General features: G+C 34.8%; 1 protein-coding gene across 11 annotated transcripts in view; it reads left to right on the plus strand.

Annotated features, from left to right (window-relative positions):
• Naaladl2 (N-acetylated alpha-linked acidic dipeptidase like 2) overlaps positions 1–14,218 on the plus strand; it is a 1,233,816-nt gene that overhangs the window by 589,477 nt on the left and 630,121 nt on the right. For all 11 annotated transcript variants that reach the window (XM_063229030.1, XM_063229028.1, XM_063229032.1 and 8 more), the window contains one exon: positions 7,036–7,537. In XM_063229030.1, coding sequence (XP_063085100.1) covers positions 7,036–7,537 — 502 coding nt within the window. The remainder of the gene's footprint in view (positions 1–7,035; positions 7,538–14,218) is intronic.

A 14,218-nucleotide genomic window follows, 5' to 3' on the forward strand; every position in this document is an offset into this window, starting at 1 on the left:
CTCTTGAACAATCTTATGTCACATTGTCTTCTAGAATCAATCGTGTGTAAATTATGCTGGAGTTTTTCACACTTCATTGAATTTCCTTGTTGCTGTGTTCTCCTCTCTGATTGGGTCATTCTGTACTTGAGGAACTCATTTATCTTTGTGTTTATTTCCTCTCCCAGTGCCTGACATGCAGGGATACTCACCTTTACTGAGTCAGCACTGAGTAAGAACTGACCCTGGATCATAAGGTAGCATGAATATGATAGTCAAAATTATATTCTTTTGCAAATTTAACATTTACTTATATTTGAACTAAGAAATTTAGAATCTCGCATTTTATGGGCTTCTGTTAGCCAGAATTGATGGCAGAGAAAACCATAATTTTGTGAGTAAAAACACTTATTATCATAAATTCATATTACCTTTTTTTCATTAGAGCTCATTTATTAATCAGTAGCCCCAAACAATTAGCTAATCAATTATCAGTTGGGCTCTGTTCCTTACCCACTACTGTGGGATATACAGTAATACTACAAAACACTGTAAGAGACCTTCGCATCTAACTGGGATGACTAAGCCGATACACAGAAAATCTAAATCTAAATATTCTCCACTTGCAACCATAATACACCAGTGAGTTACTGAAAACAGGCTTAAGAACACATGAAGTTAATTAACCCAGTTACCCTAATACTACTCTGTAGGATACGAGAAACTGTGGTCCAAAACTTTGTAGGGGAGAAAAACCTCCATCTGCCACTTCTGTTATACAGTGATGTAGCCACCGTCTCTTAGGCTGATAAAAGGATTTCCTTTTTGGGTTGATGCCATGCAGAACTTTCACTTAAAGTTCAGTGAGCCAGGCCAATTCATGACATGAATTCTTTGGAATGCCTCAGTACTCTCTGATATCCTTAAACTTTCCACTTTTATTAGCAGTTTGTAACAATAAAATGTATCTTATAAATCTTGTTGTACTTCTGTGGTTTGGATGTTTATTTAGTTTATCATCCTGTTCTTATCTTGGATTTGTATTTTTGAAAAGTAGTTCTGGTAATATAATCGTCTCCAAATTTTTTACTTTTTCCTCTTGACTTAGCAAGTCACCACTTTGTTTTTTTTTTTTTTTAAATTAAAAAAAGCAAAACAGGAAAAAGGGTAGAAATGATACAGAATTTTTAAAAAATTACAGCATTAAGAAATCATCACTAGTTGACATATTACATACTGTTATCTTAGAAGGAGTTATTCAAGTTACAAAATCAAAGCATAAGAAATGAGCTGACAATCCAACAATGACAGCACAAACTATTATGTTCAGTGTACTAACAGAAACTTAGTAGTGTGGTTATCCATCTTGCACTCTTAAGCATACGTACAGTTATATATGTATAGTTACAAGTTGTTCTTCCCTTTTGAGTACTTTCTTTCCCTTTCATTACTACGATATCCATTATACATTTTAGATCTTATTACTCTTTCAGTTTTTTATTATTATTTATTTTTTACACTAGAGAGAATATGATATTTACAAATGCGTCTGATTTGGGGGGGGCATTTTTGATTTTTAATTTTCAGATCAAAGACACATAACGTGTATTGGGATTTGAGACATCAACTTTACTCCTTAAGGTAATTTGAAAAGTTCTTTTTCAATTATTTCACTAATTTTGGGGGTTTTAAAAATTTTTTTTGTCTTTTTTGAGACTGGGTCTCACTATGCAATTCAGGCTGGCCTTGAGCTCACTTTGTAGCCCAGGCTGGTCTCGAACTCGCAGTGATCCTCCTGCCTCCGCCTCCCGAGTGCTGGGATTACAGGTGTGAGCCACCGTGCCCGGCTTAATTTTTTTTTTTTTTAAAGGAGATTAAGATAAAAGAGGACATAACAACACAGGTCAGAACAGAACAATTTAAGCAACATAGTATTTCACCACAAGATAACCCGACATAACAGTAGTTACCATAGTATCTCTCCTTGAAATATTTAATTATACCTTCATATACTATAGCATCAAACATAATAAGACAGTGTAAAACCATTCAAGAGAAAGAGAAAGTATTACAGGTTATTTAGAACCAACTAACAGATATGATAGTATAAACAAAAATTTTTATAGACAAGGAGATAATATAGAAACCATTGTTCATTTTCTGTTAGTTGGTTCTAAATGAGTCTGATTTATCTCAGTTGTGAGGATAGTCTCAAGTTGCCTCATTTACCTATAAAAGCCTCAAGATCGTCCTTTTTATAGCTGAGTAATATTACATTGTATAAAAATACCACACCTTTTTCATCCATTCTGTAGTTGATGGGCATTTTTGTAGTTTCCAAGATTTAGAAATTGAGATGCTATATATAGATGCGTTGTAATCCCCACAGAGCCCCTGAGATGAAAAACGGGACAAGACCTCAAGATGACAAACGGGGCAAGACGTCTTTTTAAAAGAAGCGCTTTTATTTTAGCTGGCCCAGTGACACAGTGCAGATGGAATTTGCAAAGCTGTGCAACTGAGTTAGAGTTTTGACTGATTTTTATAGTTCATTTATGATTAGCTCATTGATCATTAAGTACATAGTGATGAGAAACAGAAATAAGGTGGGCCTTTGTTCCCCTTTGCTTGAGGTAAGAGGCATTTCACAGTGGGTGGTTAGCCAATTCATAGCCCTTGGTCTGCCAATTCCAGGAACATTTGTCTCTCATAAAGGGAACAATGGTTGACATAGCATCATTTGTCTCTTACAAGGGGAACAAAAGTTGACATTGCACACAGGTCACTAAGGTAGGGGGGATGATGCATTACAGAACAGCAGAACGACCTGGTCAGTTAATTTATAACTATGTGGTTGGTGTTTGGTTACTAGGGTAACGAGCTCAGTATAGAATGACAATATTGCTAATAACTATCCTTTTAAGTAACTATTTTTGCTAATTATCTTTTAATCAATTATTTTAATTTTTCAGCATCTTAGTATAACAAGATGCACATATATCACTGTGACATGACCTTTTCAATTTTTCTAGGGAAATACCCAAGAGGGGAATAGCTGGACTGAATGGAATTTCCAATCCTAGATTTTTGAGGAATCTCCACACTGATTTCTACAGTGGCTACACGAGTCTACACTCCCACCAACAGTGAAGTGTTCCTTTTTCCCCACAGCCCCTCCAACATTTGTTATCAATTAATTCCTTGATGGCAGCCATGCTTTCTACAGTAAAATGAAATCTCAATGCTGTTTCAATTTGTATTTCTTGCATGACCAGTGGTGGTGAACTTTTCTTCATGTATTTATTTGCCATTTGTATATCTTTATCTGAGAAATGCAAGTTCATCTCAGATGCCCATTTTTGGAGAGGGTCTTTGAATTTGGGGGGCTTGATGTTTTTCAGTTCTTTGTATGTTCTGGATATAGGTCCTTTGAGGGATTGCTGGTGAAAATCTTTTTTTTCCCATTCTGTGAGTTTTCTTTTCACTTTGTTGGTGATTTCTTTTGAAGTTCAAAAAGTTTTTAACAAGATTAGATCTAAGTTGTTGATTCTTTGAATTACTTTGAAGTAATTACTTTGAAGTAATTCCTGTGTGATTTGTGTTTTATTCATGAACTCTTTGCCTACCCCTATGTTTCCAAGATTTCTACCTAACTTGTCTTCCAGTAGATTTAGTGTTTCTGTTTTAATGTTTAGATCTTTGACCCATTTTGACTTTAGTTTAGTGCCTGGTGATAGACGTGGGTCTGGTTTCAGTCTTTGGCATGTGGAAAACCAATTTTTCCATCACCACTTATTAAAGAGGCTGTCCTTGCAGTGAACATGTTTAGCCCCTTTGTCAGAGATAAGGGGGCGGAGTGTCTTGGTAGTTGTGTTTGCATCTTCTAATCTGTTCCATTAATCCTCAAGTTTATTTCTTTGCCAATACCATACTGATTTTATCACTGTATCTTTATAGTATAATTTCAAGTCAAGAATTGAGATGCCTCCTGCCTTGCCTTTATTGCCAGAATTGCCTTTGCTATTATAGGTTTCCCTCTAATTTTAAATGAATTTTAGGGATGTTTTCTCTAGATCTGTATGGCATGTCAGTGGTATATTGCTTAGGATTGCATTAAATCTGTATAATAGTTTTGGGAGTATGGCCATTTTCCCAATGTTGGTTCTTCCTAACCAAGAGAAAGGGATATCTTTCGATTTTCTAATATCCTCTTCTATCTCATTTTTATGAGTAATACAATTTTCAGCATATAGGTCTTTTACATTCTTGGTTAGGTTGATTTCTAAGTATTTCATTTTTCTGGATGCTATTGTGAAAGTTGTTATTTCCATAATTTCTCTCTCATAGAGTGTTTTGTTTGTGTAGAGGAATGCTATTGATTTTTGAGTGTTGACTTTGTATCCAGCTACACTGCTATGTATGAAATCTAGTAGTCTTTTGATGGAATTTTTGGAATCTTCTATGTAGAGTATCATGTCATATTCAAATAGTCATAATTTAACTTTTTTCTTTCCTATCGTTATTTCTTTTGTTTCTCTCTCTTGTCTGATTTGCCTGGCTAGTGTTTTCAGAACTATATTGAATAGGAGTGGTGATAGTGGACATCATTGTCTTGTTCCTGATTTTAAAGTGAAAGCTTTCAGGTTTTGTCCATTCAGTATAATGCTGGCTGTTGATTTTTCATAGATAGCCTCCACAAGATTGAGGTAGATACCGTGTATTCCAAATTTCTGAAGGGTTTTTATCATGCACATGTGTTGGACTTTATCGATGTTTCTTTTTGAGTCAGCTGTGTTGTTTGTATATTGCTGGATTATGTTTTTGATCCATTCTGTCAATCTGTTTCTTTTAATAGGCAAATTGAGGCTAGTTACATTGAGAGATATAAGTGATATATACTAGCTCAACTTTTTCATGTTATTTTCCTGCTGTTGGTTTTTTGCTTTTCCCCATTGATTAATTGCTTGCCCAGTCTGGTGGTGTCTTTCTGTTATGGTTCTGGAAATCGTAATTATTTTTTATCTCTGTCTAGTGTGTCCTTTAGTACTCTTTCTGGGTTGGTTTGGTGGACATGAATTTCTTCCATTGTTCTTTGTTATGGAAATATTGTATTTCTCCATTAAGTTTCACAGAAAATATTGCAAGGTACATCAATCTGGGTTGAAAGTTGTTTTCTTTCAGGGCCTGAAATATTTCACTCAAAGCTCCTCTTAACTTGAGGGTTTGTGCTGAAAACTCTGCCATGATTTTAATGGGCTTTCCTTGATAGGTGAGTTGTGTCTTTTCTGTAACAGCTTTTACTATTCTGTTTTTATGGTGAATGTCTGGTATATTAATTATTACATGTCTGGGTATACATTTATTTTAGTTATGACTATTTGGTGTTCTATGTACCTCACTTACCTATATATCAGATTCTTTCCCCATGTTTGGGAAATTTTCTTCTGTGAATAGTTTACCAATGTCATTTGCATTGACTCATTTTTGTTGATGTCTATTAATCTTATACTATTTCTCTCTGCATCATCTTGAAGCTTTAAATTGTCATTTCATGCTGCCTTGTTATTATTAAATATTCTATCCTTTTGTGATTGCTAGCTGCAATCCTGTCTTCAAGGTCCAAAATTCTGTCCTCAGCTTCATTTAAATGGTTTCGCCAGCTTTCAGTAGAATATTTTATTCCTTGGGTATCTCTTTGAATTTGTTTCATGCATTCTACTTCTATTCTATATTGTTCATTCAAGGTTTCTATCATTTTCTCATGCTCCTGTACTTTTTTTATCTGTATCTTCTCTAGCCACGCTAAGCAACTCCTTTATTAAAGTTGTTATTTCTGTCTTTATCTGATTTCCTGTATAGCCTCATGAATTTGTTTCCTTACTTCACTCGCTATCTTTTTAGAAATTTCAGGTGTATGACTTCCAATGTCCTCTATTTTGATGCCTTCTGTACTTGTTTCTGATGGACTAGAAGTTGAGATTGCATTTTACTTTTTCATTTTGCCATTTTCACCTTTTGTGTTAATATTGGTCTTTCAGTTCCACTAACCCAACTGTTGGTATTGTGTATCTTAGGGTCCTACTGTGTGGTTGATATTTGTCCTATTGCTGGGTACCACAATGAACAAGAGGGCCAGTCACTTGAATTGCTTCTGCAGGGCCTTTTGGGCCAGTCCGACATGTTTCCTAGGCTGATAGAACTAGGAGTATTGATGTAACTCAACCCTTAGTTCCTGCTGTTAGTATGTCTTCAGGTTATTCCAGGCCACCAGATATACCTGGCTATAGTGTTTGCCTCATCTGGGACCCTACTGTGTCACTGGATGTTTTATAAGCTCTTTTAATTTCCTCCAGGTTGGGGGAGGCCTTATTGGCTTTCTCCTCAACCCACCTAATTTGTCTATATGGAGGAAGGACTCACCCACACTCTCGCCAGGCTTGCCACTGCTGGAGGAGGCTTTGCCACTGCTCATGTTTATCCACTCAAGTCCTCTATATTTGGGACAAATCCACCACACTGATGGAACCCTGCTGAGATCCTCTGTTTGGATGAGGGGTTTCTGAGTCTCTTATCAGCCCAGCCAGGTTAATCTAATGGAGTGAAAGGTTTTGGAAGGGGGTGGAGTAGCCAAAGATCCACAGCAGTACTAGTTCCAGAAGTTTGGGAGGGGGCAGCCGAAAACCTGCTGCCGTCCAGAGTCACCACTTATTGCTTTTGCCTTAGATTTTAAAAAATTGTATTGAAATATGTAAGATTAGTTTTGATTTCATTTTCTTCTAATGCAGTTGTACATTTGTGATTTTATTAATCTGAATTTCAAAAGTTCATTTTGTATGTGAATAATTTCTTCAATGTTTTATCCTGTTGCCATGAAGTAACATTTTTATTTTTAATCTTCTTTTTCTACAGCAATAAAGGCAGAAAAACCTGCTTAAATTATCTTAAATATGATCTTCTGTAGGGAGAATGTATTTCCCTTGTTCATAATCACTAAAGGTATGGCTTTCTTGGTATATTCATTGTTTTCACAAGAAATTATATTTCTTATTTTCACAGGTAAAAAGATGGCTTATCAGAAGATCAATGCAGATCAAAGAGCATCAGGACACTCGCAATATTTAGACAATGATGACCTTCAAGCCACTGCCCTTGATTTAGAGTGGGATATGGAGAAGGAACTAGAGGAACCTGGTTTTGACCAGTTCCAAATTGATAGTTCTGAGAATCAAAACCTGGGCCACCCAGAGTCTGTGGACCTAAATCTGGATTCCATTCAGCCATCAACTTCACCTAAAGGAAGATTCCAGCGACTACAAGAAGAATCTGACTATGTTTCCCATTATACAAGATCTGCACCAAAGAGCAACCGCGGCAACATTTGTCGCCTTTTAAAAATGTTTTGCACAGCCACCATTTTATTTATTCTTGGAATTTTGATAGGTTATTATGCACATTCAAATTGCCCTTTAGATGCCACATCTCCACCAACAGTTGATCCTCACTTATACCAAGAGATTCTCAAGACAATAGAAGCAGAAGATATTAAGAAGACTTTCAGGTAGGAGTCGAGAACATAAATGCTGGTGGGATATATTTCCTGGCAAAAATTGTCTTACGGGGATATTGAGCTAATGATTTTAACATTGTTTAAGTCAGCTTTCAAGAGTGAGACATATAATTTTCCAGCACATTAAGAAACTTCAAAGAGTAAGTATATTCTTTCAGATTTATGCTACTGCTATACAGATTTATGATGTGATTTTATTTTGTTTTTGTTTGTTTTTTGATGTGATAATAAGAATTGTGACTACAGTGGGTACAGAGGACTCCAACCAATGCATTTTATCTTAGGAAAAGTTAGGCCAAGTTTAGTTGCAGAGATTGTCAGTCATACAGATAATAACAACTAGGGCATTAGCCATGTGACTGAAAATGTTTATATATAAGAATAAAATAAGCCTAAAAATAAGCCCATAAAGGCTCACGTAACTGTTCTCAGTTCCTGGTGTGTACATTGGTAGTATTTGGTCTCCTGCATCCTTGAGCCCCTCAGTTAGCACTATGTATTTAAACATGTCAGATTCTATGCATCAGATACTTCTGAAGTCTCTTCTGTCTGTTTAAGGTGACTTTACATATGATCTCCTTGACAGAATGAGGATATTTAAATATAAGTGATAAAAAAAACTTTTATTCAGGCTGTAAGCCTGAGATTTGGGGAAAAAATTATTGAAGTCACGTAATTTGTGGATAACTTGAAATTGTTTATTACATTATTAACGTATATTTGAACTTTAAATAATAGTTAACATTTGGTGAAATGAAGAAATGGAAGATAAAGAATAGATATTATTTCCACATATAACTTTCATATTTTCAGAGAAAAGACAATTCCTGGTAACTCATAACTGTGATTTGTAGGTTGAGGGAGTAGAGAAATACCAATTCCCTAGGATATTCTTTCTGGGTTACATTTATTTCTTGATGTTGACATGTGCACATTTCTATGAATCTTTTCATGACAGCAAATCTATTGAGCACATATTGTTTAATGCATACTGAAGTATCAGGTGTTCTGAGATTGATGAATTCTAATTCTCTACTTACAGATCATGCATGAGTGACTAATGGAAATGTATTTTCTCACACTTATGTTTACTATTCACAGTTTAAGCATTCTTGCACAAGTAATATGTAGATAATGACATTAAATATTTTACAATATAAAATTATTTATACTAAATTGAGCTAAACGATACACCATTGTCTTATAATGAGTGATTGTGTCAATCAAATTCCAACCAATGCAAGAGAAAACTTCATGTATATTTCAAGTGTAGGATGTTAAAAATACAGATATAATTCCCTCTGTGATAAAAAAATGAGAAGATACTCTAGGGATGTAAAGGAAGTCCAAAAATAAAGCCATTACTAAACTTAGGCTGGAGGCTTGATGAAAGCTGGAACTTTCCTCATACACAAGTGGAAAGAAGGATGTAGGCGCAGCTGAAGGCACCACTGGGGACAGAGAGGATGAGAAGTACCACATCTTCTCCCTTCCTCCTGATTTTCAGCACTCTAGTAGTTGGCCTGTTGGCTAACCAGAGTAAAAGACTGACTCAGAATCTCATCTAAAGGAGTTAGCTTCCCGGAGAACATGCTGATATTGGAAAAGGGCAAAGAGACTTTCATAAATACAGTAAATCTTGCTGGTTCAGGGATATCATTTAACAAAAAGGAACAGATAAATTAAATACAAGGCCTTTATAAAATTGTGTTTATTATAATAGTTTAACATCCATCTATTCTGTGTCCCTAGATAAATATGCTAACTATGTCTGTCATGTCTATTGTGGACATTATTCTCTATTACAAAAGTGTCTCCTGAAAATAGATCTATGGGATTAATTTATATTTAATATTAAGAATAATTACATTTTTTCCTAAGGCATTTACTAGCTTTTAATTTAAGGACATCTGCCCTCTTTACCCTGGCGTGGAGTAAGTTTGGAATTAAATTTTTCATTAGTTGAGAGTGTATGGCTTTTGTCTGCTGTTTGCTGAAAACCTCACGTGATCATAGGTTGAGCTTTCAAGAGGTTAAAGTGTGTGATGCTGGAATCAAAGGTGTGTGGTTACTAAATTATTGCATGCACTGGTTTGGAATAGTTCTGGATAGGAGTAAGGGTGCCTCGCCCTGGAAGAGAGTACTGCTCATCCTAAGAGCACACTGATTGCATCCTCACAGAGAGAGCTGCTGTGGTCTTCTTATCACTTACTACTTTGCTGTTTCTTTGCTTCCCTCTATGAACTGTTTCTCTTCTGTGATGCCCTTCTGCCTCGTCCCGCCCTGCCTCGGAGCTAGCGGATTATGGAATGACATCTCTCCACACTCTGAGCTAAATATCCCTTTCCTCCTTTATCTTTCAGTGTCAGATATTTTGGCTCAGCAATGAAAAAAGTAATCATAATGAAGTGCTTCTTAACGCGTTTTGTTTAGTTCCTAAACTACATAATTTTTTTTGTATTTTTCATTTTCTTGTTTCACCTTGTTTTTTTTTTTTTTACCATTGTAAACATTTTAAAATGCATCTGTGTTCTCTTTATAAACAGGCAACTGATTTTAAATTTTAAAGTGTATGATTAATAGTATTATTCTCTTTAGAATGGAAGCTACAGGACAGTAAAGCTTTTATTCTCTTTTTTTTTTTTTTTTTTTTTTTTTTTAATTTAAGAGGAAAAAGAGAAAAACACAAAACAAACCAAAGCGGCGTAAGGGTACACGCAATACAGAACTACAAAACAAAACAAAACAAAACAAAACAAAACAAAACACCATAACAGTAAGAAATTACCTGCTAGTAGATTACACACTATTTTCTTGAAAATAGTTCCTCAAATCACAGTATCAAAGAACACAAGGTGGACATTCAAACAGGGAGACTGCAAACAGCTGTGTTCAATGTTCCAAAAACATTGATAAAGTCAGCTATTTAACACCCCCAAACACACTTGCTGTTATATCCGTTAGAGCTCCTTTTCTTTTTTTTTTTTCCCTCTCTTTTTTACAACAAAATTTACACATCTTGGATTTTATTACTCCTTAGTGCTTATTACTTTCTTTGGGGGGGGGAAGAATACAGTCAAATATGGCAAAACAAAGCTGTCAGTCAATACCAAGGATAGACGTAGCACATGGTGTAGAACAGAGTACAAGTTTATCAACAATGGTTATCAACGTTGTCCCTTGTTTCCTTAAAAAGAATTGTCTATCTTATTAGATATTATAAAGTTGGACAAAACAGTAGAGAACAAGACCAATAAAACTTAGGCGTTGTAAACATTACAGGACTTCCAAAGAAGACAATAGCCAAACCAGAATGGGTATCTTAGTGAATCTTATTGTCTTCAAAGTAGTTGCCTATGTCTTCAAACTTGATACTATCATATAGAATGGAACAGAGTCTAATCAGTCAAAACAAGATCGTGGGAGTACTACAGGACTTCAAAACAAGTTAATAGGAAATCGAAAAGAGTTACTATTTATATATCCTAATTTTTTTGAATTTTTTCTTTAATTAAGACAAACATAAGAAATGACTAAATAATTTTTTTTTGAAACAATAAGGGGGAGATTGAGATAAAACAGGACATAACAATATAACAATAGAGGTCACAGCATGACTGTTTCAATAACCTAGTACTTCACCACCTTATAACCTGACTTAATAGTAGTTACCATAGTGTCTTTTTCCTTGAAATATTTGGGTAAAACTTCATATATTCTAGCTTCAAATATTTTCATATCAAGAAGCCCAGAGTAAAGCCTTTCTAATTAATGAGTGAAAACTTTATAAGGCTTCAAGGCCACCTAATGGGGAATCATGATTACCACATATTTTTATATATTTGAATCATTACTTACATTAGGGAAACTATTCGGTATTCACACATGCGAGATTGATTTATTTCACTTATGAGTATGGTCTCAAGCTGTGCCCATTTATTGATAAATATCTCAATGTGATCCTTCTTTATAGCTGAATAATACTCCATTGTATAGAAATACCACAACTTTTTTATCCATTCCTCAGTTGATGGGCACTTGGGTTGTTTCCAAGATCTGGCGATTACAAATTGTGCTGCTATAAACATAGGTGCACATATATCACTGTGGTATGATGCTTTCAGTTCTTCTGGGAATATGCCTAGAAGTGGAATAGCTGGAATAAATGGGATTTCCAGTCCCAACTTTTTGAGAAATCTCCAGACAGATCTCCACAAAGGCTGTACCAGTCTACACTCCCACCAGCAGTGCAGGAGAGTTCCTTTAAAGCTTTTATTCTCATGCTAAATTGCACAATCTACAAAATGAGGTATATTTTAAAGCTATTTAGAAATATATAACCACCATAAATTAAACCTTTAGGTAATATTTCATGGCTTACCAGATTCCTGATTCTACTTCAGCCAATAGCCATAGGTTTTTTTTTTTTTTTTTAATTGAGACAACAGCCTTTTTTCTTTAAACAAAAATATTGTTGGTTCAGATATGCTTACGGAAACTTTCTCTGATTAACATCTCACTCAAAGACAGGTTTTTCACTCTTTAGCCTTGCTAACCACATTCCATATTGTAAGTTTCTGTGCTTACAAAGTATTTGTAGATGTAACTGTGCATATTATGGATTCCTATTTCAACTTACTATCATTTTCTGACAAATTTGAAGCTCTTACTGACTCACTATTTTGAATATCAAGTGTTTTTTTCCTCGTCTCTGTTGGTTCTCCATTCCTGTTAATACTTTAAAGATATGAGGTCTTATAAAATGTTTAGTAGTTCTACCTAACAAAAGATAATCATTCTGCAAATTCATAGGGAAATGGACCTACTTTCCTTTGCGTATTGTTAGATTCCATGTCTCATCACACACTGAATAAGTGTATTTAAAGGGAGGAAAATAGAGTATAAATAAATGAGAACTATATCTGCTTATCAATTATAATTTTTATTTTTAAAATCACCTCAGTTACTATTTAGATTGTTTCATATTGTGATTATATTCAAAATATTATGAACATAATATTTATTCATATTAAAAGATAATGTATACAAATATAATTAGAGGTTATCCTATTTTATGATTTTAAATAAGAGAAAATTTAAATCCAAGGCAGATAATAAAGTATCTTCAGTCAATATTGTTATCTGCAATCAAATAATCATTTTTATTATTTTGTTGGTTCACTTTTAAAATCAAAAAACACAAATGAAGAAAAGAAAATTGAAGTATCACAGTTGAAGCTTCACTCCCATTTATGGCATCGGTATTATTCATACTGCATTACTAAAATCAGTGTACAGAACTTGGGAAGATATCTTAGATCTAGAGATGACCACTTGAATATAGCCAAGCCAGTGCGGGCTTGGAGAAGCTAAATCATAGTGAAAAGTGAAAGAAGAAAAACTTTTGGAGTAAATTGTTGATATGTTGTAAATTGTAATCTCTTTTCAAGACACCTCAAATTTAATGGAAAAAGACTTTAAGAAAACTACTTGGAAGAACACTTATGTAGAATGTTAAATTCTGACCTGAGAAATCTAAAGATAAGCGAGGGACTACTTAGTTGCTGTTAAAAGTGAAAAATAAGACTAAACAAGCGTGATAAACAGAGAACCTCGATATATAGTTAGATGTTCAGGTGTCCAGGAGAATAAATTTTCCTGTCAAACAAAGGTGAAAAATCCCACTGGTGGGAGAGAGGATTCTCTAATGAACTCACAAACCTGAACAAGGGAAAATTCAGCTGAAAACCCCTAATAAGATACAAAATAAGCTCAAGAGATTATCCATCATGTAACAAAAGAAACTTGGGGTGGAACTGTAGAACACTGGTGGAGCACGCACTCAGCATATACAAGGCCCTGATTCGGTTCTCAGCATCTCCTCAAAAATTAAAAACTTCAAAAAAACATAATTTTGGGCTTCCCCTTTACCTACTCTTACCTGCTCTGTTTCAACCCTGGGGCCTCAGAAGCTCCGAAGGAGGAACAGAGAATCACTAAGTAAAGAAGAAGCTGAGTGCTCGCCTATTTTGACTCCAACGCGCTCAATTCAGAGATGGCCAAAAAGTAGAGAACAGTTTAAAGTTCTTACTATTAAATGATGGAGCATTTTAATTTCTCATTAGAGTAATTTAAGTCACCTAACAATGACAAGAATGGAAGGTGAGGAAGGAATAGCCTCAATTAGTAAATGTAAATAGCAAGAAAAGGTTCAGGTACTTTATAATTTTTTTCCCTGGGTCGTGCTTGTTCAATTGCATGTGTGATTTCTTTTATTACGTCATAGCTGAGAACATATATTCGAACAAAGTATTTATTCATAGAGAATACTGATAAATATATTTATTGGATATCCAATTTAAGAATCACCGAAAAATAAAGCCCATTTAACAGGTTCATGTAAGCTAATTACTAGATATAATTGGACTAAGTAAAAAAAATGAGTCAGAGTTTTAGTTATCTCTTTTACTAGTCATTTTCCCTTCACTGAAACAATATATCTGACTGATGTAGCTTAAAGAAAATAGATTGAGTGGAAAAAAGGAGAAGCCTTGTAGGTCACACTCCCAGTCACTCACAACTTCAACCAGGCTCCTCTTCTTATCAGCATGTACATTTTCATGGGTTAACCCAAGAGGATTGTAATCCCACCATGACACAGTCATTTTCCAA

Source organism: Cavia porcellus, unplaced genomic scaffold (assembly GCF_034190915.1).
Source record: "Cavia porcellus strain 051 isolate PalLab524CR breed Dunkin Hartley unplaced genomic scaffold, mCavPor4.1 scaffold_17, whole genome shotgun sequence".
NCBI lineage: Eukaryota > Metazoa > Chordata > Mammalia > Rodentia > Caviidae > Cavia > Cavia porcellus.